The sequence below is a fragment of the Apus apus genome, chromosome 5 (genome assembly GCF_020740795.1).
Source record: "Apus apus isolate bApuApu2 chromosome 5, bApuApu2.pri.cur, whole genome shotgun sequence".
NCBI lineage: Eukaryota > Metazoa > Chordata > Aves > Apodiformes > Apodidae > Apus > Apus apus.
This window is the reverse complement of record NC_067286.1, coordinates 53,868,108-53,894,973: the sequence shown is the minus strand read 5'-3', so window position 1 is coordinate 53,894,973 and position 26,866 is coordinate 53,868,108. Positions and strand designations below refer to the sequence as shown.

Here is a 26,866-nt window from a genome sequence, read left to right as displayed (position 1 = left end):
ACCCGTGCCAGAGCTATGTCCCACACCAGAACCATGCCCTATGACCAGAAGCAGAGCTGTGCTGGAATAAAAGGACCTGGGTAATCCACACATGAGTCAGCAGGAAGCCAAAATTCCCTGGTAGGCCCAAGATTACGTTGGCAATGCAGTTCAGCTCCACTGAGTAACAATGTAGTGGCACTGAGGACCTGTTGGCGTCTCTGCTAGCTGTGAGAGTCCCCAGAGTTCTCTGTTTTCAGCTTGCTGCTCTGGGGAGGGTGAGCTGCATGTCAGGAAGAGGTCCCTCAGGGCCTTTCCTCCTGCTGGCTGGCTGCCCTTGTCTCTGTGGTAATAGACTCCATTCGAAGATCAGAAACAAAATCAGGGATGTGGCCATTTTCTCCCCCTGAGCCAAACAGGCCATCTCTTTGCAGAGGTCCACAGCACCCTCACACTGTTGGGGAAGTATTTCCAGAAAAGCAAGTACACAAACCTGAACCCAGCCGCTCTGGCTGCCCATCACATCACTGCCCCTGCCTGGCACTAGTGGCCTACTTTGGCATGGCATGGCTGGGCTCACAGGTGGTCTCTTGGCCCTTCCCAGAGAGCCTCTCTAGCTCTTCACACTCCCTCACAGCAGGCACCTGTGTAAGGCTGACTGTTTTAGACTTTTCTCTAGATAAAAACCCACTGGGTGGAAGAAGTAAATATACATTTTGAAATTCTGCTCCAGAATGTATTTTAAAAATTTCCATCAGTGGTCCCAAATTCCTGATCCTATGAAGCCCGTATTTAGAATGTGACACATCACAGATATGGAACAGATCTGATAAACACTTTAAAAGCACTTAGTAGTTCTTTTTTGTCGGTCTCCATGCAGACCTAGCAAACAAGAAAGGGAATACTATCGCCTCATCTCGTATTCACAGTACTGAGTCAGGAAGAGGGGGAGTTATCTGAAGAGATGCCGTTGTCTACGTCTGAGCTACTTGACTATACTCCCTTGTAAGCAACGGAAATGGGTACTTCCTGATTTGCGTCACCTCATCTAAAAGTAGGCTTCTAAAATAGGTCAGATTAATCTCATCCTGATAATGCCTGCTTGTTGAGACTGACTAAGAACAGGAGCCAGAGCTGACCAGTAGTATTGATATTTGCTTCTGGTCAGGTCAGCCTTACCTTCATTCACCCAACCCATATAACACCAGCCATATTTGGCAAAGCCAAAGACTCAGAGCCCCAAACCTCAGACCAGATTAGGTCCTACTTACATGTTGCTTCTCCCAGTGGATGTTTACCCCCAGAATACAATGAGTTTGGCTCAGTCTTTCACAGCTGCTTTAAAACTTCTGTTTCACTACCCAGAAATGAGAAACTTTGATATATTTTTTCAGTATATTTGACATAAGCATCTAACTTGCCCTCATTTTGCATTCCTTTCATTGCTAATTTTCCCCTAAAACCATTAATCATATTTTGGTTTACTCACTCCTAGAGCTGTGTGAAGGAATGTAATCAGTTCATTCAGAGAGAATTTCAATATCTCAAAAATGGGTTTATTCTGGATTCAAACAACATTGCAGAACCACCTACAAAGCAAAGCCCCAGTGTGGCAGGTAGAAGTGAAAGTGCTGCCAAAGCAGTTTGACCAGGCAGGTGGAGATGTGGGGTTTCCAGGTCACTCCACTGATGGGCAACCCCATAGATATTATCTCTCAGGGAGTAACATCTCAGGGAGAATCCTCTTCGAGGGCTGTCTGAAGTTAACAAGCTCTAGAAATCCTCTGGCCTTCAGGCAGCTGAACAGCCCCAGTTTTCATGCCAACACTCTTCTGTCATCAGGCCATCTGCCAGGCAGATGAGCTGGCAGCAGATCAGACAGGTGAAATCAAAACCTGCTTGTTTTCTAGCACACCTTCTTCAGAACAGAGCCAATGCCACATGGTATTTTAGCTTTGCCCAAAATGCTCCAGCGGAAATATGTTCACCTGGAGCTTCTCCAGGTGATGTTACAGATGAATCCCAGCTGATGGCTGCAGGCTGAGATAGGCACACATTGTCCTTCTCTGTCCTGCTCATCAACACGTGTACCCTCCTCTGGGCTTGAAGCCACGCAGTGTCACTGATGCTCAGCCTAATGTGCAGGCTAGCAGGAACACCTAGAACAAAAAAAGACTCCTTTTGACCACTCACCATCCTTTGTGGACAGAGGTCTGTCAGAGAGGGAGAGGTGACACCAGAAATGCAAACATATCTGTCCTTCAACACTTGTGCAAGCTGGTGTGGCAAAATTTTAATACCAGGAGTATCTGGTGGTATTTAAACTTTTCTGCACAGCCTTCTCATCTTTCTTCTGTAAAACAGACGTCTTTCCACTAAATGTAGAGCCTGCATGGTGCTAACTCCCACCTGGTAATACCTCCCCTGAACAGCCTCTGAATTGTTGCTAAGCATCAGCTCCAGCAGTGGGATTCAATAGTCAGGCTTGGTGTCTCCCTGCAGGAGCACGGCCTGAGTGAAGAGGCTTTCACATTCCCCAGCAAGGAGCAACTCTAGAATTCAAACCTAGCAATTACTGGCAGTGTTACAATGTCTGTGGGCACAAATTTCTGCACCAATATATGTTTTCATATCTATTTCATGCTTTAAATGAGTATAAACATAGCTAATTGGCAATTATAATACTTTGCAAGGTCTGAAGACCTGTTTTTAATAACCTTTAAACTAGCTTCCCTTAAGAGGTTTTCTTTCACCATTCTAAATATTTAATATTGTACTTACTGTCCTTTTTTTTAGAGAAATAATTTAATGAAGCAAAATGGGTAAAGACTTGCAACTGGTTGTCACAGGAGCAGGACTTTGGAGATCATTAGAAGAAGTAAAGAACCACTTATGCGAAAGGTTCAAATCCTGCTCTGCAGGACTTTGGATCCCATCCTGTAACAAACCTGAAACGTGAGGGCAAACTCGTAGAAGATAAATTATTAAATTAAATATATTGCTTTACCAACATTTAAAAAAAATAAAAAGTGCAGGGAACTTTTATAATGAACAGGTATGTGACAAGCAGAAAAACATTTAGGTAGTTTCTGGAGCTGGCTGTTTTGGAGTAAAGGGGAAATGTTACGTGCTTGACTTCATGTCTCCATATTTTTACCTTTTATTTTTTCCCTCTTTTCAACCCTGTCTGCATTACCACTACCATACTTACAGGGGTACACAAAAAATTTAAACACTCCTTATGAAAAGCCTAGACTTCTAGAACAAGAATGTACACAACACAGCATAAGGAAGGAGAATTCGTGTTATGTGATACTACTGGAAGCTAACAGTAAGAGGAAGCTTTTCAGAGGAAGAACAGCTGTTTCATGAGAAAGGAAAATGAAACAAAACAACAATACAAAACAAAACCAAAAAACTTAAAAGCTGATTAAATACCTTATATTTGTATAAAACAAAAATTGAGCGTCTGATCCTGTTATTAGAGATCCTGTTTGACACATCATATGTTCTTTTTTCTACTGTTTCTCTCACTTGTCTTACTTTTGCTTCTTATGTGTTTGTTCATGTACAACTGTAAACAAGAGAAAACAACAGGCTTTACCTTAAACCAGTAATATATCTAGATGGGGCTCAAGTCATGCAGAATTTCAAACCACCCTGAGAATCCTGGGAAATCTGCTTTTACTGTTGTATCTATTAGTACCCGTTCAAAGGTTTCAGTCCCAGATTCATGAAGATTTCCCTGTTTGTGCCAATCGTAAGCATAAGACTCAATGGGTTATTGCTTAAAGTTAGCTATCTGCTTCCTGCCATTCAGTGCACTCTTGTCAGAACATGATTTCTTTTTTTCTATTTTTTTACTTGTATTTTAATAGCAACACACTGTTACATACCTACTGCTACATCCCAAATAATCCCATCATAAACCAAGTGTTATTGATTCTATCTAAAAATAATAAGTCCTCTAAAAAACAGCCAGTGGCTTTTGTGTATATCAGACGAATCAGAGAACACAGTAAGCAGGAGTTCTGCTAATTTTGGGAGGGCTTCAGGATCTTTCAGCTTGCATGAAAATGAGTAGAGCTTTTTTCAGAATTATGGTTTGCTGAATGAGAATAACTTTGATCTTCGAAGCTGCCTAACTTATGCCTTAATCACCTTTTTTTAATTATTTAATTTTTTAACATTGATTTACAAAGTTACAGCTTTACTGTTCAACGTGTTATATGAAATAGTGCATGTATGTAGATTTGTTTCAGTAAAGCTCTATAGGATAGACTTGGTTTTAATGAAATTAATTATAAAATTTATTGTTAGAGTGAGGAATTCAAGTATACAAACATTTCAAAGTGAACTCCAAGGGAAAAAAGGCTGAGCTTTAAGTTAAGTTTATCCTTCAAAAATTTGCTGAACTGGAGCCCAGGCACAAGCTTCAGGTTGCTAAAACCTGCCGAGCCATCCAGACCTGAACCCCAAAGCATATTCACACGAGCTCTGCCTTCCACCTGAGGATCAAGATTTACCCAGAATTCACATTTTGAACCACAGAAGGTTCAAAGACAGTTCTGGGCACACAAGTACTTGCAGAAGCAACTTCGTTTGAAGAATGAGTTGTTTTGCTCCTGTCTAATCTTCACACAACTGAGATCCAAAGCAAGAGTGTACTACAGGAGGAATCTGAAGATTAAGTTAGTGGAATCTATTAACTTTTCTCTTTTTTCTCTTTTGTTAAGCAGTCTCCAGCTATTGATGACTTAAACATCCCTGGCATGCCCATTATATTTGTACCCCCCTGGGTTCTCCAACCCCCAGAGGTCAATCTCTGCCTGTGGCCAAAACTGCAATAGCTGTTGTAACCTTTCCTGATCTGGCCTAAAGTGCATCTTATCTGCCCTTGCCCAGCATAGAGTAGCAGCCTAGGCATTTTTATACAGAATCACAGTGGAGGATCTACTTTCTACTTTTTTGAAAATCTAGTGGTTAGATTTTTAAGCACCGGAAGATTTTAAGATCAAATAACTTTTAACTCACTGTTTTGACTGTTTTGACTCCCACTTCACAGCAGAAACTCCAAGTTGCCAGGCTACAGGAAAGAAAACTGACCACTCTTCTTTCCCAAGATAAGCAGCAAAAACAAGCCAGAGGAAGAGCAAGTGAAACCCAGTATGATGTGGCAACATCATTAATGAGGATGTGAGGAAATGAGCAGCATGGGTTCAGTTTCTCATTTCCCGAGATAGTTTGGGGGATCTATTCACTATGTAAAACATGAAAGCTACATTATTGCATTAACTGCAACATAATTAAATGTCTGACTTAGAATATTTTATTTTAAGATAATATAACTACAAGTGGTAATCTAAGTATAACTGTAACCATGCAATCTGTGTAATTGAAATAGAGCACTGTGTTGGCAAAACATTAAACTGTTTCCTAGATCTAAGCTGCATGGATCAAGTAAGCCACAATTGTAAAGCTTTTGCATTACCTTACTGAAGATTCAATTGCAACTGGTGGGGAGAAGGCAGTCACACTGAAGCAAGCTCAAATAAGTCTTTGTTGAAGAATGGCATGTTGTTCCCAACTCTCTTGTCTAATTAAAGACCCAAAACATTATTCTACTGAAACTGATGGCAGTAGTCACTTGACATCAAAGGGAATCAAGATTTTCCATTCTTTTATGAAGAATTATTTTTATCATATTAAAAATAAGCAAGGCAATTCAGAGTGCATCAAGAGGTAGCAATTTTATCTCTAGGTGATGGCAGACACCAGCTCTATATTGCCTCAGAGCTCACACCTGAAGACTAGAGATCAGCTCAATAATGAAGTTGCAGAATCTGAATCAAGTTACAGACATCCAGACATACCAGCTGTGACTGGAACCCTGTCCTGCTGTGCAACTGGTAAACATGCTGGAAGACTGAGTAGCTTATAAAATAAACAGACAAGGATAAAAGATCTCCAAGGTGCAGACAAGAACTGAGGCAAGAGAAGTCTGGCTCAGCTGTAGTCACACAGTCGGGCTCCAGTAAAGCTGAAGAGGGATCCCCAGGTCCATTGCTGCACATCTAGAGGGAGTATTTGACTGCAGATGGCACTTCTATCTTCACGATAAAAATTTTGCTTGGATCTCCTGGCTTTATGCTATCTTAGGTCTTCTCTAAAATAACGAGAAAGCAACCAAGTCCAAATACTCCTTTCTCCAAATTCTGTGCCTAGTGCTTTGTCATGGAGTGTAACTGAAACTAGCTTACAAATACAGCATAAGTTCTTTATTAGTGAAAATACTGTGAAAAATTAGGGGCCACATATAAGTCTGTGAAGTCATTGCTCCCAAATGAGTGGGAAAATTGGGAAAGAGCCATAATTTTAATATTACTACAATATTGATTGGTTACCATTCTCTTGAGGAAATGCTGAACAATAACATCTCTAGCAGTGTTATGGCAAGGGACTGGGGTGGAAATTTAATCAAAGAAGACAGATATTTTCTTTATCCACAAAATATACTATAACTTGGAATACTGGCAAAGACATATTTTTGCACAGTGTACTTAGAGTTTCTGCTTTATTGTTACCTGCTACTTTAGTCATAGTATTTTAAGATAACTGTAAATGAAAGTTCCATTGTGAAACCAAACTCTAGACTGCTTTTTCTGTTTTAATGAGGATTCTTTCACAAAATATTCCATTATGGCTAATGAGACATTAGTAATGAATGTGCTAGAAAGGACAGATGGGAAGATTGTCAACTGCCTAAATCAGAAGATTTTCAAAGTGCAGTAAACAAGTTATTAAGCACAGTTCTCTGGCTTAATGCCAACCTGTGCTGTAGGGAATTGGTCGAAGAGTGGCTCATGAAAAGCTTTTTGGGAGCAGCTAAATTCTACAGCTGTGGTCTTTGTTTTTCTAGTACTTTGCAAGAACAGAAGGGGGAATTACGAAAGCGTCTCTCGTACACTACCCATAAGCTGGAAATGCTTGAAACGGAATTTGATTCTACACGTCAGTATCTTGAAATAGAATTGAGACGTGCTCAGGAGGAACTTGAAAAAGTAACTGAAAAGCTGAGAAGGTTAGTAACTAACTTTATGAAATAAACAGTTATTAGGAATTTACAAGTGGCTGTGTTAAAAGTCGTATGTAAGAATACAAGCATATAGTCTCAAATATACATAATTTATTATTAATTGATTACAAATTGTATTTTCACATTCAATATATGTATTTCATCTCTCTGAATATATATTACATACAACATGAAGTTATTTACAAGTGTTATGTAAGATGTGTCTGTATTGAAAGCAAACATGCAAATAGAAATATACCTATGTAAGTACGAATGATACAGGATATTGTATATGTGTAAACTTACATGTAGGTTAGTGCCATGTTGTGTTACACGTATGAGGGCTATAAGTATACTACACATATACTTACACTGCATATTCACAGATGGATTTCTTTTTAATGGTTTGGCTGAGAATTTTCAGTTATTACACTCCGTTGCACTGGTACAAGAGAAGAGAATGTGGCCTATATCATCCAAAGCTGAGGCTATGTTAAATCCAAATAGGATTATGATATTTCACATTATGCTATAGCAAATCATTAGCTTTTTAGTCCCAAGTAGAATGGAATGATATTGAAAACCTCCTATGAATTTGTTGAAGCTGTGGTACAGCACTATTGCAAATCAGGGGCCCAGTTAACGTTAATGAAAAAATTATGATAATAATCATACGCTCCTGACATTCCTGGCACTCATTAAAATGGTCTGTAATCTAGATTTAAATTCACCACTGACTCTTAATGTCCATTTTTTCATTTGTTTGCAAAACGTCTCAACACAAAATTATCCACTTGCCCAACACTGTATTTGCATTTCTTGAGAGGACTTTCCTAAACTCATATGGGTAATTGAACTGTTTGATTTAGTTCATTGGATTAGTCAAAATTATATTCAGAATTAATCATTCCAGGGCTATACCTAAAGAAATATATTTTGTCCTTTGCAGAAGGCAAAAACCAAACCAAAGCCTGAGACAACCATTAAACAGAGTCAATGTTATGTTATGCAAGTTTTAAGCAGAAAGAGGCTATAAGATCTCAAATTAGCAAACATCCTAGTGTGGTCTTATAACTTAAATGCTTCCCTAACTGGGCAGGCTTCTTCAAACAAGGCCAAAATAAGCAGGTATCATGATGAACTTGAAATCTACGTATATCTATCAGAAGCAGTCTGAAGACTCTCCATATTGTTTTCTTTCCAACAATGTTTTTCCTATCACTTCACTTGGAGCAGAGCTATTGAAAGTAGCTTTGCTCTTGATGTACTTTTCTTCCAATCTATTTCATCTTTAAGGACAGGGAATGCTGGTACTCTTTCCTCCTGAAACATTATTTCAGGGACAGCTACTATCCATCCTGCATCATGTTTAGCAGAGGGGTTGACAATCCCACTTCTGCTAAAGTCAGAAGGAAGCCTCTTATCAGTCTTCATTGGGCCCTGCTGAGTTAAACATCCTTCAAAACTCAAGCCTGAAAGTCTTTTTTTTGCACATGTCTAGCACTCATACCAAACTTCAGATGAGTAGAACTGACTTTACAATATTCTAGTGGAGCACTGTAAAATATCACAAAAAATCTTACATTAAAAATTATGTTTCAGGCAGGTGATTACTCCCCTGAAGACATATCATATTGGAAGCCAAAATATTTTATGAGGTGAGCTTTAAAAATGTTTCTATTGAGAATAGCAAGGGATACTGCAAGTTGAACAACTAGATTTCTCAACCTGGAGGATAATGTCTGAAACAAAACCGTCACCCAAAAGCGTGTCAGCAACATGTCACAGAGGAAAATCAATGTGAGAAAAACAAGGAACTATAATTAGTTTCAATAATATGTCTCTTGCTTTATTCACTGCACAGGGAGAGAAATTCAACCCCCCTAATAAATAAACCCTGTGTAACACAATCCCACTTGTGTACTAGAGAACATTTTTGTTATTAAACTTCAGTTACTGTTAGGTGCAGAATTTTTCCAAGAGACTGAATGCCCATTCTTTTCTACTTTCTGAAAATCTTTATTGCCTTAGTTTATCCAGAATTACCTGTGTTTTTAGGCCTCCCCTTTCTTACCCAAGCAGGGCAGTCATTTATGTGGCTCAACTGGCAGATTTTTGACCTCTCTACAAACACTTAGAGGTGGTCTTTTGCTTTGAGTCCAGTAGGAGCAAGATCAGGGAAGTGTTGAGTGGGTTTCAAAATATTAACTCTAAAGTGTTGGTTCAGCTTTGAAAAGCAACTGAAGAGAGACTGGGGATTTCATATACCTCACAGTGATGTCCTGTATGATATGAGTAGCATGGGGGTTTTAAAGTTAAAACAAAATAAATAAATAAATAATCAAATATCAGTCTTGGAATGTAAACTGATCTTGAAAGATCATGCTGGGTTTTCTGCTTTAGACCCTACCCTGGGTGACAACCTGGTGAGGTCCCCATCTTAGCTCTTACCAGAGAGTAATTTTAAGACATGAGTAATAAACCTGTACAAGCATATATTTAGCACTGAGATTTGTCCCCAAACAGAATTGTTTCACCAAAAAGCAAGATATTTCATGGACTGAAGGGTCTTCTGAACAGGAATCCTGTGGCTCTATTAGCTTTGGAATAAATGAGGGGAGAACTCTCTTGTTTTCATAAGGAAGTTGTAACTTGTATATGATAACAGAGGGAGAGAAGGTTTTTTGAACAAGTAGTTACTGTTTTAACACTCATCAGTCAAAGTTAAACTGCACTCTGGGTGAAATTCTCTTCCGTAGATAAAGTCAGCCCAAGCCTGTGTTTCACTTTACATATATTTCATGGCCTTATGAAGGCTTGAGACTGAGTGAAAGCACAGAGGCAGAGCCTTTTGCAGATTTCCTCTTTGGTGGTGATCTGCAGTCTTAAGAGGGGAGTGTGTTGTCTGCTGGGTGAGTGCACAGATAGGTAATGTTCAATTTGGTCAGAATACTTTTCAACAGGTCCTAATTTATTCAAGAATCTAAATGTGCACTTAATGCATGCACATATATGTACCTGGAGACACCTAAGTATCACCTAATAATATGAACAACACTAAAAGCTATCAAAAATATAAAGTTAAAGATTAAGAGGAGTATATTCTTAAAACAGTTTCACAGGGTAGTCAATCTGATCTATTCTTCACTTTATCTACAAATAAGTCAGATTTACAATATTAAAAAGTTTCATACTTTGCATGGTTCGACCTATCTGGGTATACTTCTTTCTGTGAAGAAGGTTAAAATACCATTTGCTCATCTGATAATTTTCAAATTGGAATAATTTTCCCTACTTCTCTTTTATTTTAGAGTGTTGCCCAAAGATTGACGTGATTACCGTCGTCCTCTTTTATCCCTTTAAATCCCTTTCTTCCCTATATTTCTAGTCCATTTATTTCCTTGGCATCTACATTTGCTGACACTTCTTTTGGCACATTGGATTTCCAACTTGGTTTTATGTGTATTTGTGCATGTGTATGTGCTTGTGTATGTGTGCACGTGTTTGTGCTTATTTTGACTAACTTTTCATGATGTTCTCAATAGAAACACTTTTTGAAGCTCAGTTTCCTACTTACTGTGGATTTTTTGTTTAGAAAGGATTTTATTTTACTGGGAAGTGGTCAGTAATTTCCAGTGCAAAATCAATATGTTAGAGAGCTAAGGTCTGTGGAATACTGTCACCTAAACATACAACAGAGGATAATTTGATGGGTAAAGACATAACAAGTTACAAGGAAAGAAGCAGATTGTAATAAGTTCATGCAAAACCCCTCTACCAACTATGGCATGGAAGTGCTGTCAGCCAAGAACAATTATATTAATAGTAAACAATCTTCCAGTCATCCACATCAAAGAGAAAAACAGAAGCTGAGGAGCAAAGCCAGTGATTCATTCCCACCATCTTAAGCCAGATATCCAATTAACTACTGCTGGTAATTCATGCTCTTAAAGATATGGAAAGGGAACCTTCAATGTCTTCCTAGAGCTCTCTACGTAGCTCTGTACTGCAGGACAGATTGGGGTACAAAGAGGCCTGAGCTATAAAAAACTTGAACAGGTGCTAAAAGTTTACTTTGGATTTACACAATCTCTAGTTGGCCCACAAGCTGTATAGGTGCAGAGCATTTTTAACCTGTTCTACTTTGCCTTACTGGAGAGAGACTGCAGACTGTGATAGACAAGATACTGGGGCAAGTCTGTGTTCAGCCAGCAGGCCCATTCTTATTTTTTTAAATCCTTGTTCCCTGCAAGAAGGCACACAGCTTTACCAGAAAAACATAACTACATTAGTGCTGAGTAGCTGTTTGCAGGCAAAGCCAGTTTAAGTCTTCTTGCTTCCACTGGTTTACTAGGATCCTCTCTGCCTTCTCCTTTGCCATGAAAAGCTGAGTACAGGGTACCCTAAGGTTTCTCTCTGTTATGTTGACTCAGGTTTAATAGCTGTAAAAATACCAAGTATACCTAGAGTCTATACAGAGGCTTAGTAGCACATACTGCATCTAACAGGAGCATGGACAGTGCAGAGATCCATAATCTTTGGTCAATCTTTTGAGTCACCCAGACATTTACACAACGGCACTGTGAGAACTGGTGAGTAATAACCAAACTGTAGGTTAGCACAAGTGTCACAGATTTTCCGCCTATTTTGGGTCACCACCTTAGCTAACACTTTACCACAGAATCTCTTTACAGAGTGGAAATCTCTGCTCATCAGCTCTATAAAACATATATGATGCCAAACTTTCTCCCAGGCCTCCACTGCACATTTGTAGCAGCTGCCCTGAGTCTGGGCTACCCCTCAGTACTCCAGGGATTTTCACCCATGGGCATGTCGTTATCAGAGCAGATCTCCTCGGCACAGACCTCTCCTACCCAGTCCCTTTGCATGTTGTTATGGTATTACTGGGAGCCCCAGCGGAGCTCTGCATGCTTTGTGAGGGGCACTGCAAGCCACTGGCCTGCCCCTGAATGGAGAATTTTGATCATTTAACTGGAAAGACAATCTCCATGGCAACAGAAGCAGGGAGAGATGCTTCACTGCCAGGAAAGAGTGGGCTGGACCCCTCGATTTGCAGCCATGGTGTGGTTCCAGTGCAGGTCATTCTGATTTCAGCTGCCACTCCTAACCATACAATCAGTCAAAGAGACCACCTTAATCCCAAACCCTTCCTGATCATCATGGAAACTACACCCAGACTCAGGCTTCCCAGAGGAAGCAGCTTGTTGCTGAATGAGCATGTATTACATCTGAGTTCACTCATAGTGGACACGCTTGTCCATTACCTAAAATCAACTCACCACTGAAAATACTTTGCCCCATTGACCTAAGATTGCCAGTACAAATGTATAGATGCATTGAGACAAACTTGTCACAGCTGAAGTTCTAACATTTGCTTTACAATTGTTATACATCCTGCTGAGGTGGTGTGTATCAACAAGAAACAGGAGCTACCCTCCTTACCTTCTGTGAGGAGAAAGGCACAGCTACTACCAAAATAGTAGTGTTTCCCACACAGGTTACATGGTTCATTCATTACAGTTCCAAGGTTACCATCTAAGCAACCTAAAGTTACGCAGATTGAAGGTTTTCTTTGGTGTATTGCTCTGGAATGAACAGGGAAGTCTTATTTGTGAGTCCATTCATGCCTCAGTATTGATAAAAATAAACATTCACCTTTTTCCTGAATAAGCTATCTAAATGTATTTCCTGAAGAACAAGGGTGTGTTTAGCTCTTGAAATGAGGCAATTTCTTGGACTTCTGTCAAAAGAAGGAATATTCTCTTCCAAGTCATGTGGTGATCCCTGCGTGTTGCTTTTGTTATGGTCATTAGGTTTCTGCTGCCATTCTCCTTATTAAGAGAGCCCCATAAATCTTTTTCTGTACTTTCTAACCATACAGCTCAGGCTTCCTGACATGTTATTCCCGAGCCTGATGTAAAGCTACAATCTCTCTGTGCAAGTTCCCATACTGTGATGCATGTCTGCACACAAGTGCGGAACTACAAACATATTTTCACTTCCTGATGGAGTTTGCCGTTGAAAATAGTAAGCAAACGTGACAAAGAATTTTGCTTAGGAAGTAGGTGGCAATTGCATTTCAAAGGAAACCACTGACTGGCAACAAGATTGATATGAAAAGAGATTTCAAGTAGTGCAAGACAAGGTTTTGTACTGATGTTAAAATTACAGGTTAAAAAAAAAAAAACAAAAAAAAACAACCTAAAAACAATGCATTCCATTACATTATATCATCTTTGTTTTAGGATACAAAACAATTACCTAGCCTTACAAAGAATTAATCAGGATCTGGAGGATAAACTTTACAGAATGGTAAGTTATCATAAGTGATTTTTAAAAAAAAATATTTTGGTTTTACGATACATAAGTCATTGGACAAATGTGTATGTAGCTGTAACAAAAAAATCTCTCATGCTACAAATTCAGTATGCTTTAAAAAGATATATAATTTTATCAGTAACATGATCTAGAGTTCAAGCTGTGTCTGACATCATAACTCCATCAAGCTAAATGGAGATTGCATTGGCTGGTGATTTGGCTGAGTAAGTTGTACCTTTAAAATAATTCTGGTTAATTTAGTTAATAACTTCATGGGTTTAGAATATTTATGTTTTCATTAAGTAATGAATTTAAATAAGGTAACCCAAAGTTTTCTCATGCTTCTTAGATGCTTTCACTCAGCTTTAATTAAGTGATGTAATAGAGCTTGGATGGTCTGACTTTTATATGCTGTCATAACTATCAATCTCAGTGTATTAATCTCCGATCTACATGTGTCTGTAACTGCAATGTCAATATCACAGGCTAATTAGCAACTGAGTGAGGAAATCACTGCACCATTTATGGGCTCTGCATCTAGGACTAATATTATAAGACACAGCACCACTCATTCAAAATATTTTGATGTTAAAATGAAATGGCAATGCCTTTAGTGCCCTGCTCATTGGTAATGTTGCAGGGACATCACACTCATTGCTAGGAGAAAATTTACAAAGAAATGTTAAGGGTAATATTGACAGAAAAAAATAACTTCCAAAGACCTTCAGGTCACGAGCACAGCCTGAGCTGTTTCCCTCCACTCCTGGCTCAGTAAGGTCAATTGTTCCCTGCCCATTGTCCTGCCCAGCCCCATTCAGTGCACACACAGAAGTAGGTGGTTTACTGCTTGGAGCAGAGTCCTGATGTACAGCTGTAAGGATAAGGCTACAATTTACACATCTCATATGTAACATTTGCGTGGGTGGGCAGCTTAAAATGAGGGGGACAGATTATTGTGCTTTGAGAGTAAATAGGGATTATGGCAACATATGGGAGAGACTAAGAAATGGGAAATTAGTTTTTGAAAATGTCATGGTTCTTATCTCAGGAGTCTGTTTTAGAAGCTGATAATGAATAGAATACTGATGTTTTTGTAACTGTTTGTTACAACAGAGAAGAGTTACAGCTGGGTTATATCTCATGTTTGTTCATAAATACATATAAACACATACGAGCATAAATTACATTTGATCTCATGTTATTGTTCTTTTCTTCACTTCTCCTTTGTTACATGTTTTTTTTTCCTTTTACCTAAATCACATTGGGATTTTATTTTCATCTGTGACCTCGTATTTATTCCATATGTGCCACAAAAGATAAATAAAATAGAGGCATTCTGACTTTTAAATTAAATAAAATATTGGAAACATAGAAAGAAGGACTTCAGAAATACTTTTTTATCAGGTGTTTCAGATCAAAGGAAAGGCTTTTCAAACTGATGTTTCAGCATCCACTTAAAATCCTGAGCAATCATTTCAGAGCACAGCACAGAAAAAGGAAGGCTGGTTCCTCAAAGTACTGTACCATTCTTTATCCCACTAATATGACAGTCATTGAAGGTAGCTTTAGAGGTTTGAAGAAGATCAACCAGGCTCTGCACCACTTACCTCCAGACCGCTTTGCCTTCGGAAGCCCTGAAACTGAAGACACAAAACAAAACAAAATGTCAAATAGAAACTCTATTAAAAACAAAAAGATGGGGAAAACAGTACCATGTTTGATTTAGATAAGCCAAATAATTTGATTTTCAGGGCACTCCAAAACCTCTCAATACTTCAGATAAAGTCGGCTTAAATAACAGCTGGTCTGGTTAATCAACAGCTTATGGTGGTCTAGGCTCTTGGATACCTTTCTCTCCCTTTCCTGCTTAGGAGGAACAGCTGTGTCTATTTTTTTTTTTTTTTGTCTAATTTAGTCAGTTTGACATTCCAAAATCAAAAGCCTTTGATTTTTCTACCTTTATACAAATCCAAAAGTCTCAAAAGTGTTGACTTTGTCCCTCTCTCCCCTACCCCATCCCTCTATACACACATATGTATGTATATACACACATACATTTACTCAGATTCGTACTCAAGTTTTGACCATTTAATATATCCAAATGCAATAAGAAGGGAAAAAGAAGACCCCTGGATCAGTGGTCCCTTTCTTCCCCTTCCTGCAAGTGACCTGGGATGCTTCCATGAGACCACTTTCTCCCTGCCTTACAGGTGACCCCACAACCTCCCCTCTCCTAGTGACTGGCCCCAGCTTGTCACCACTAATCTAGGACTCCAAACTCAGCCTCCCTCTGCTAATATTTTTGGGTATCATGAATGTTAAAACCTTTCATACCTGCTATTAGTATAAAGAATGTGAAAATTATTCATTAATTCATCAGCAGTCACAGAAAAGAAGCTGAAGTAGCCATTATTTTTATTCTAGGCTCTGCTTTCTTCTCAGTGTTAATCTATGAAATATTCAAAAATATTGAAAGCACACTGCTGATAACAGGAAATAGTGTCCAGTTGAAACCTCTGTTATCAGAATTCAAAAATATAAAATATAAAACACATTGACTGTGCTGGTTAAGAGCTAAAAAATGACATCTTTGGGGAGTGTACTGGGCAAGACTGAACACATGACACGGTAGAGGTAGATGTAGGACAGAACTCAAATTCTGCTTTCACTCTTCATAAAACTCCTGTTCTTACCACTGTAGAATAATTAACTAGAAGAGATTTGTTCAGTCTTAAAAGCACTGGTTAAGCAAGAGTATGTACAGGCTGTCTTCTTAAATAATTTAGCTTTAAAACTTTTCTTCCATTAAGATGGGGGAAAGACTAAACAGAGTCCTTAAATTTTGCACTGTGACTCCATTACAGGACTGCTCAGTTAAAGAACTTTTTACATTAAAGACCTCAATGTATCACTGGTCATCCTTGCTTTTCCTGGCACTGAGCTGAGTTTCCTGAGGATGCTCTGCTGTGTTCTTGCTGTTCTCAATCAGCAGCTACAAGTAGGTTATGCAAGTCATCCCAACCACATCCTGAGAAACCATTTTTACTATCTCAATCCAACTGTATCCCACATGTAATTCTCACTGGAATCAAGCTATGTATTTTAAAAAGCTTCTGAAGCTTTAGGGCTTTCAGTTTTAGTTGATTCTGTAATTTTACCTTTAAAGCCACAAACCAGATTATTAATGGTGCCTACATCCAGGAATAATTGTTAGGCACCTAATCATAGCTGCTTAATAAGCTTAATCACTAATGAAAATCACACCCATTTCTCCTCCACCTGCATTTTGAATGTTCTTGAAACACCTGATCTCTGAAACACAGATTCAAAGAGCTCATGAGACCATATTCTCCAGAAACACCATAAATATGTCTTTTGTAACTAGAAAGTAGCAGTTTGACAGCCAGACTGCTCAATGGTATGAGCTCACTTCCCATGCAAAGTCCTTTGAGGCCAGAATGTAAACCTTTGCTCGGTCTAAAACACATGCTATCTGCATCTACTACAAAACTACACAGGCAGCATTGGAGGTGGACAAGGAAGGTGACAGCCCTGTGGTAAGGAACAGAGCCTTCTGACTACCAGTGAAACCAGCAGATAAATCAATTCACCCACTTTGTAAACCCTTACTGTGTTGGTTGGCCAAACCATTTCTACCATGACTGCTGCCAACTCAAAACCTCTGGTTCTTCAAAGTGGTGTTCCCCAGTCCTCTTGGGTTTGGTTCTGTATATTCTCTCTCAGTGCTGGTTCAGGATCTTTTGACAGCACAGGCAATACTGAATGCTGTCCAACATGAGAGATGTGACTGGACTCCTACACCCTGCAGTGTAAGAGATGCTGGGCAGCATCTCCACCAGTCCCACCAGGCTCCCCAGCACAGCCCCAGCCACTGGGGCTTTGATTCCCTTCTCTGCAAAGCCAGCATTGTCCCTCTGCACACAGTGCACGATACATTTTATCATCTATCAATAGGAAAACCACTACACCACATCAATGTCTGAGTTTTCACTTACATTGGGGCAGGTTGGGGGCTGTGACTCATCTATAAATTTAGAAGAAATTATTATATAAATCAGCAGTAAAGAGGGATTTGTGTTAAGGATGATCACTGCACTATCTGAGCACTGCACTGGTTTTATCCTGTTTCTTCCACTACCCGTGAGCTGGAGGAGGATTAAGATGTACAGCAAATAATTGATGCTCTATGTTATTAACAGTTATTTATCCAGGTCTTGAATACCTGGGTCTTTGCAGTCTGCTGGCTGTAATATACACCTAAACATCTCCAGCTGGAGAAATCCAAAGATGAAGTAAATATGAGCTGAGCAATTTTTAAGTGTTGCTTTGAGACTTTGTCTCAGGGGAATGTTATTTTAAAGGAAGCAGCTTGCTGGGTGTCCAGACTGGAAAGGTAAAGATTATGGAAAGTGGTGAGGAATTCAATGAATGATTTCAGAAAGGTATGAAAAGCATCTAACTACCAGGGTGAGCCCAAATCTTTGGCTTTGGAATTTAAACCAGTCACTAGATTGGACTTGAGTCTCCTATGACAGTTATCAGTCACTCCCTAATATGGCTTAAATCGTAAGTGAAAGATGAAGGCAATGGATAAAAAGCTTGTTTCTGACACAAATCTGAGGAAAGCAAAACCCCAGTATGTTTAGGTTCCTGCATGGATGATGACTTTGGCAGTGGCTTTAAGTGGAGTGGTTTGAAGCACATCTTTTGCATTTTCTTTCCTCTATGAGGAAGAACTTGCTTCCCGCTCCTACTGTATGTCCCATGAAAATCAGATAGAGAGGACCTAAATATACTTAAAAGGATTTGCATCCCAAAGACAAGAAAAGTTTAGTCAGCTCAACCTGGCAGGCTCATTTACTCACATTCAGTGAAGACAGCTGTGAATTTCAAGATAAATTTATACTGGTTGGTTAGTTAAGACAGGAGCAAGAGAAGGTCTGTGTTTTTTGGAATGAAACAACATTTCTAAGGAAGGAAATGACCATAAATGCTACAGAAACAAGTCAGTTATAAAAACAGCAGTCGAAAGAAAAGCATTTTTCCAAGAGGCCTTTAAATTTCATCTTTTTATGCTGACAGCAATTTTATACTGAAGATCACCATCTCTCACTAACTTTTTTCACACTCATTTCCCAGGTGAAAAAAAAAAAAAAGAAAAATAAAACCATTGTCAAATATGCAGTAAGACCAGCATTTTAAACCCACACATATTAACACACAGGCTCAGCCTGAGTAGATCCATCAATTTTGCAGTCAAATGAATCACAGAATCATAGAACTATTCAGGTTGGAAAAGACCCTTGGGATCACTGAGTCCAACCATCATCCCTACTCTACAAAGTTCTCCCCTAAGCCATATCCACCAACACCACATCCAAGGGACCCTTAAACACATCCAGGGATGGTGACTCAACCACCTCCTTGGGCAGCCTATTCCAGTGTCTGACCACTCTTTCTGTGAAAAAATGAACCCTCCTGGGACCGGGATGCCACATCCTTAGTCCTTTCTCTCCCTCTGAATAAATATAAATTTCTCAGGTGTTATTCCATCATTAGGTGGCTGGCAGTGTGATCCTTCTTCCCAAGAGATTCATGAGGCAGTCCAGCCTCTTCCTCTTTGCTTTAGATCAATATGACATCATGAGAGACTGTTCTGGGATCTACTTTCCTATTTTTCCAAAGCCATGGAAAAGCTGCTTCTCTGTGTCTTGTTCTTAGTAGGATGTTTTCCACAAGCACCAGCAGCTTAAGGAAATCATAAAGTGATGATGGACACTTCTCACTTCCACAATCCTCTCCACTGCATGACAGATCTCCAGAACTCTTTCCTTCTCAGCATGTGTCTTGGCCACTGGTATGCATTGCAGATACCTGGAGTTTTTTGATAGTTTTCTTCATCCCGATCTCCATAGTTTGCTCTCTGTCTCTCAGCACACCCCCCAGGGCTACCACGCTGACCAGCTGGGAAGAGAATAAGCTGTTGTTTTCAAAGCAGATGAAAGGAATCAAAATATTTCTGAGACTTCAGTAACCTTGACCTGTGCCTTCCTGGTAAATGCCTTGGCCCTTTGTAATTATCTTCCAATTCACCACAAAGTGAAAGCAATTAAGAACAAGCCTGAAAAGGTGTTGTACAGCAGACACTCCACATTTCAAAGTCCTTCATGAAAGCTGCTGTCATCTACGAATGTAGAAAATATGGCACAGAAAAGCAAAGTGTCTTGGCCAAGGTCATCAGAAAGCAAAGAACTAATTTCCAAGTACATCCTAAGTCTTCACTACCCAAATCCCCAGCCTACAAAAAGGATCAAAGGACTTTCAAGGTTCTCTTACATCTAATTCATGCTGCTAGCCATGTATCTCCTGTTTAAAAAAAATATATAGAAAATGGCAAAGACGGGGTTTATCAGAGTTAAAGAAAATAAATAAAGAAAGAAGAAATAGAAAAAAGCATTTACAAACAGAGTATTGGTCCATTTAGTCCAGTTCCCTGTACGGTGTTTCTGTCGTCTGTTTCTATATTCTATTTCATCAAGATCATAAGATCTTTGGTCAATTTTGTTATCACAAGTGGCATGTACCTCCAGCACAGTACTCTTTACTTGCTGGAGATATAATCTGTAATCTTTAACTTTTTTTGTTTCTTTTTCCCCCAGAAACTAACATGTCTTCTTTCAACACGCTGTCACTAACACAGCCTCAGCAGGTACTATTACATTGACTTCAGGGAATTAGCATCAATCAACACCATCTCTGCTCCTTCCAGCTATAACTTATTTAGCATTTTATTATCCACCTACCACTCTACCCTGGAAAGGCATGCCACTGTTGTGAAATGTGGGAGACAATAGGTACCTAGAAAGACTATAGGCACATTTTGTCAGCTTCATCTATATTGCTAGCAGAAAGAGCACAGCCTGTGAAGGTAACTAGCCAGCTTAGAAAGGCTCTTAATAAACTGATAAGTAAGGGTTTTTTTCAAACATAATTGCAATGCTGGGAGACCAAGGAAGGTGATGGCAAGAAAAACCACCTTTCTGGTTTCAAACAAGTTGGTCTCGAAATCAGAGTGGTTGGGCAACGAACTGATTATGTTCAATTATAAACAGCAGATCTGCTGGTTTCCCATAGAGCTGGCCCTAAGCCAGCAGGATAATACAGTTATAAAGTGGGAAGAAACTTTTTGCCACTGAAGATGTCTAGTGCCTGAAGCACAGTCCGGAGCACTTGAAAAAGATGTGCCTAGAGGAGCAATTAGCATGTGCAGTGGTACCCTGTTCATCCATGTTTTATATAGAAGAGAATATCTCAGCAGAACCCAAGCTAGGTATGACAGACCCTTCCCTAGCCTAGGGCCATGTTTTTTTGCACTCACTGAATTTAGATAATGCCTCTCTGTTTATAACTTCAATTTGCTGCTCAGATTTCCATTCTGAAAGTGCTGGATAAAACGCAACAAGTGCCTTTACCCTCAGCTCATGTAAGACAGGGTGCTCATTGTGCTCAGGGTGCTCAGGAATATTTCCAGATGACACTGTGACAAGCAGACCTTTAGCAGGAAGTGCAGATGGAATCAGTTTTTATTATATGTCCTTTTGCACAGTGTATGCCATGGAGGTTGCCCTTATTTCAAACAAGGAGGAAACCCCTACAGCTGTCAGTGATGTGGTCAAATGAACTGACCTGCCCTGTTGACCTCAGTCAATGCATGTTTGCTCCCACGAAGAAATATTAAAGACCAACATTAGTACTTGTTTGTACTGGGAAGGCAAATAATCATCCTGCATATGTTTTACAAATCACAAAAAACATGCCTTTACTTCACAAGCAGAATCTTGACAGCACTACCCTGATTTCTTTCTGTGATATGTTATTAATTATATACCTGTGTTGTTTTGTGGGGTTTTTTTTCCCTTTTACTGCTATGGAATTACATTTCAAGCTTGTGACATGGGGTAGCCAAGGAAACAAATCTTTGTAAGACCTTTTCTAGTACAAGGTTGAATATTAGATAAAGCGCAAATAATTCTTCAAGTGAAATGCCATAGAGCATGAGATCAAAATCCTCAGATAAAACATGACAGCCCCACAATGTTACATTTGGTAACATTACATTGTTTGGAAATCAATAAGAGAATTCAGATTCTGCTGCAGGTCATCTTTTTAATCAGCAGTCAATGCCGTTTACTAAAAAGGATAAATTCTATAATTTGGTGGACAAATTAGATCAGGTCAGTAATTTAGACTTGAGGCAGTATAACATCTATCAGTGAAAAAGATATTGTTTATTTCCATAGCTCTGTTTCATGGAATAAATATTTTTAAAGTGTTATGGACAGAGAAAACTCATTGGTACCACATCCATAGCTCTAGTTCCTCTATCTATCATAAAAAGAAGAAAATGCCAAACTTGAACATCCCACTGTGAATTATACTTCTGTATTTTTCTTCTTCTAGAAGATCCACAACAACCAGAGAAAAGTACTTAAAAAGTAAACCTCTCTATGTCTAAACTACTAAATCCTCTTGCAACCTTGAAATGCACCCTTGACTCTAAGTAAGTTTTTGCCTTCATTCAAGCCAGGTTTTTTAATCGCTTATGCCTTGGAATCCACTTGTTGCTTCACTTGCATCATGGAATCTCAGTAAAGCATTTCCTCATTCTTCTCTCTGTAATTTCTAAGCTATGTCTTGGCATGGCTTGCTGTGTCTTCTCTCAGATAATTTTGCATCATCAGACAAAGTAATATGGAACAGAGGTAAAGCAAGTGACCTTTCCTGAGCCTTAGTACCCTCTCCACTCCATGAAGGTGTTTGAGAGCAGTAGGCTGGAATAGCTTGCTGGTCCTTTGGGTTGTGGATTTCACTATCTGTGGTATAAACTTGCTGGATTTTCTTAAAACACTTTCCTTCTTAGCCATTTTTCAGTCTTTCTGCCTCTATACACTTATTCATTGCTACAGAAGATATGTATGGAAAAACCCATCTCTTTATTTAGGAAAAGTATTAATATCCCAAGTATTCATAATGTGATGACAGATTTTTTCAATGAGCTTAAATTAACTAAATGCACACATTTGACAGTTCTTCCCCAATGTACCATAGAATAATCTGGCATGAGAAGGATTAGAAAAGACTTGATTTAATTATATGCTTTGTCTGAGCAAACACAATTCAATTAAGGAAGATCTGATTGTTAAATCTAAAATGCATTAGCATGCATCAGTCAGCTGTATGAGCTTTAAATTAATAAATAGTTCTTTTTCAGTTAGCCAAATACTAGGCAGAGAATCAGAATTAAAACGTTTAATAAAATTAACCTAAGTCTCTCAATACAGTTTTTAAAGCATAATTTACTAAATGAATCTTTATGCACCAGCTGAAGTAAGCTCTGAAGTTTGTTCCAATGTTGGGTGATATTAGAGCAGTGTGGATTCTGTTTTGGCACAAAACACAGTTTTCTGTTTTGTGGGACCTACTGAAGAGAGCATACTGCAATACACTGGGATGTTTTTGTCTCAAACTGTCCAGTATTTTAAAGTTTCTTGCAGAACTTCTATACTTTCCTGTATAAATATTTCATCAGTTTTTCGTTCCAGTTTCTAGTGTGGATATAGAGACATATTAAGAAGTCAGTGCATGCATAGACAAAGGACATCAAATAAAGTAAAACTTTAACTTAGATACAATATGCCAGGAAAGCAGATTAAAGGCTATCAGAGACTTCTAAGCTATCAATTATTAAAACTATTTTAGCAAGAAAGATTTAATTCCTTCTAATAGGGTACAGCCATTCAATAACCAACTCAAGATGCTAAGGAGAGGTGTCTCTGTGAGACATTCAGTTTTGTTAGATCTTCAAAAACAGCCTAGTAAAAAATGTAAGGAGTACAAAATATGGTCATCTCAACCTGCTGTGCTAAGATTTCCCACACCTAAAGCTCAAGCCATCTGTTTTTATGTGGTTGACATGAGGAGGAAGCTGAGAAAGCAAAACCCTCCCCTGGAGCCAGTCGAGGAGTGGTGACACCTCTGTCCCTGACTGGAATCCTGGAAGAAGCCCACCCTGCAAGAAGGATATCCCTGCACAGGATACTGCCAGCAGGTCAAAGAAAGCAGAACTTTTTATTCTTGGGCTGAATGTCTGTTTAATCATTACTTATTTATTTATTTTTTCCTAGCCACATGTTTCTTCCTAAAGTGCCCTGGGGAGGGAAGTAGTCTGTAGGCTGGAGAGGGGCAGGCAGCCCTTTGAGATGCTCTATGCCAAGGAAAGCAAGTGTCTCACCTTCTCTTGACTGGAGGAATTTCTATCTGTTGGATCACTCCCAAGAACCTGCTCTGCTCCTCTGTGAATGTTCGTAGTTATATTAATGTATCTACATCTCAGGGTTCCCAGTTACAATGATGCAGGAGTTCAGTAACTGAAACATCAAAGGGAGAAAATTAATTTGAACAAAGCTTATTTTACTCCATGGTGATACACGTAATTGGCTTTATCTGCTGCAAAGAGGTTTTGATAAACCTTCACTACATGGTCTTGCTTAGCTTTCCATGCTCGTCTTCCAGGAATTTGTCTTCTGAGTAAATAACCAGATATTAAAAATAAAGAATGAGAATATATTCCATGAGGAAGAAGAAATACGGGCCAGAAGCCCTTTTGGAAGAGAGCTCTAAAGGATCAGGGATCTGTCTTCTTCTTCCAACAGTTTCACTACATATACTCTTCTTTAAGCTGATTTAACAGAATTCTAAAGGCTCAGAGATTAGAATGAGGAATTTTACTGGTAATTTCCAGTAGCTAGCTTTTTGTCTGCAAAAGAAAAGCTCCCATTAGACTGCTGACAGACAGGAGCCATGCAAATGATTCCTGGTCAGAGAGCATTCTTCTCTTACAGGTAAAACAAGATAGAAAGCAGGATGCCCAGGAAGAGAGCTGCTAACTAGGCATGCAGTTTTAGGTGGCAGATTTGGGCTCTGTGGAGTCCTGATCCATGCTTGATTTATCTGCACTCTGCTAATGTTAACAGGAAAGTATAATCTGTGGAAGTGATGAGCTACACCAGCCAGGTATCAACCTAAATAACATAAAAGGGATTGTAAGGAAAAAAGAAAATATTCTCATTTGACATAAAATAAAGGTGCCAAGGATAAAAACAATCAGTCACCAAGGGGTATGAAAAAAGTCTCTCTAGCTGTCTACATACCAGCATTAAGAATCTAGTAATAAACTAGAAGAATTGAATACAATGCATGTGCATTTGTTTTGGACTATAACTGAAGCTCATGGAAAGACATGTGTGACTAAAATGGTTAAATTACCTCATTCAGGATGGATCAAGTGGATTGCAGAGCTTGGGAATGGTGTGCTTGTATTGTGCCTGGCAACTCTAAAACGGTAGTCCTGAATATTCCTGAATTGTTCATAGAAGACCAAGGCAGATAACATGCTGGTCTGACTGCTACAGATCACATTGCACTGAGTTGTGCAGTATTTCTATGAACAGCTGCTTATAGCACACAGGGGAAAAAAGTGCTGTCATCTTTATCTTTAATGACCTATGCTGATGGTCACTTACAGCCAGCACAGAAGTCTTGAGAAGTGGTTAAAAAAAATAATGACAATTTCCTGATTATGAAAATGCTGCATTAAACACAAAGGAATTCTCTCTTTGCCTTCATTATGATTAATACAGGGACCCATCTTTGAACTGAAATGAGTTTTAGCTTAAGGGTAAGAGATCATGAATTTATTACCTTTGATATCTGTCCACAGAATAAAATCCAAACCAACAATATAAGTATTTAAGGTGGGGGGGGGAAAAAAAAAAAAAAAAAGTGAGTCTTGCAAAACTGATCATTATTTTGAGCAAAACCATCTGGGAGAAGAGGTTTCAAACACTTATCAATCATTGTTTGCATTGCTTTGCTAAAAAGAGATCTCACATTTAGGAATAAAAGAGAAGAAAGCTATGATTAAAAGAACTTCAAAAGAAGTAAAAATTTCTGCATAAATGCAAACTGTACAAGTAAGAAGTGGAAAGAAGAACTGGTAGCAGTCAATACCAATTACAAGCCCTAAAATACAAAGAGATATAGAAAGCAAAAAGATACAGGTAAATAATTTGTAAGATACTAGGTACAACAAGACAGTTGAAGTTTATATTGCTGGAAGAAATCCAAATGATGACTTTGGTATCTTACATGCTAGGAGTGGTGGAGTGTGCATTGGGTTTAGTGCTGTAATGGAGAAGTCAATGAGCTTTTTTGTGTTCAGGAAAATAAAATACTTTTATATCATGAGATGAGAAAGTATTTTGTATTTTGACAGTAAATGAAGATGATACACAGATAGATAAACACAGATAAGTAAATGGAACACTCAAAACCAAAGAGATGGTTTTAACTTAGCAACACTTTATAAACAGTTTCGGGTTTTGAAATTACCATATAAAACATGTATTTGAGGTTTTAATACAGATTACTAAGGAATCTGAGAACCATGGAGAATTTCTAGAAGATTGAAATTCTAGGTCATGTTCAATGTCAGTAACTTTTTGGTAGTATATTGGGCTGAGGGATGGTCTTGTATAGATGACTGTACAAGTAACACCCCTAAGGATTCTTTGTTTAGCAGGGTACAAAATCTCATGTTTTGCTCTTTCCTGGCTTAGCTGTTTTTTAAACAAAACATTTCCTTTACCAGGGCCTGAGGGTTATAAAAGCTTTGAATCATAATAAAGGGGAGATCAGATTTAACCTGAAGTGGACAAAGGCTTTGCACAACCTGAAGGGTGTCCCTGTAGCTTAAAGCCTGTGGGTTTTTAAATCAGAATCTGATAAGCTCTAGGGGCTTACATAATCCTCTCCTAATGTCTCAACTGTTGGAGAAAGCCTCAGAGGAAGGTCATTTCTATAAAGATCATCTTACAAATTTCCTGAGCCTCTCTAGCTGCTCTCATCTTTGCTTGCAATCCTCCTTCAGCCAAACACACTAAAGCCAGCTCAGCCTTGTAGCAGCACATTTGGTTTTCAAGGGAGTTGCTGTAGCCCTGTGTCTACACATCTTTTCCCATCCTTCTCAGGCCCTGTTCTCTCTTCCTGCATCAACAGATGCTCTAATTAATTCTGCAGAGCTTTCCAGTACCACAGGATGGGAAGTTCTTGCTCATGACATCAAGATTTCCTAAGGCAATTAGAGGAGACCAAGATTCCTGACTGTCTTTTCAATTATTGACTCTCTTAGGACTTTCTATTTGTGCCATTACACTATCAAGTGAGTTTTAAGCAAATAATCACGTGAAGAGGAAGAGAGACAAGATCAGCTTTAATAGTGTCAATGTAGATATCATAGTACAAATGCAACAGTTATTTCTAAGGATAAGCTTGCATCCACAGAATTCAATGGCAAAACTCGGGGAAAAGGTACCAAAGTCAACCCCTAGCTGA

At 38.9% G+C, this 26,866-nt stretch overlaps 1 protein-coding gene across 1 annotated transcript in view; it reads left to right on the top strand.

Moving 5' to 3' along the window:
• Positions 1–26,866, top strand: part of BEGAIN (brain enriched guanylate kinase associated) — a 154,237-nt gene that overhangs the window by 89,336 nt on the left and 38,035 nt on the right. The window contains 4 exon segments of the mRNA XM_051622581.1: positions 6,899–7,060; positions 8,657–8,691; positions 8,694–8,712; positions 13,321–13,387. Coding sequence (XP_051478541.1) covers positions 6,899–7,060; positions 8,657–8,691; positions 8,694–8,712; positions 13,321–13,387 — 283 coding nt within the window.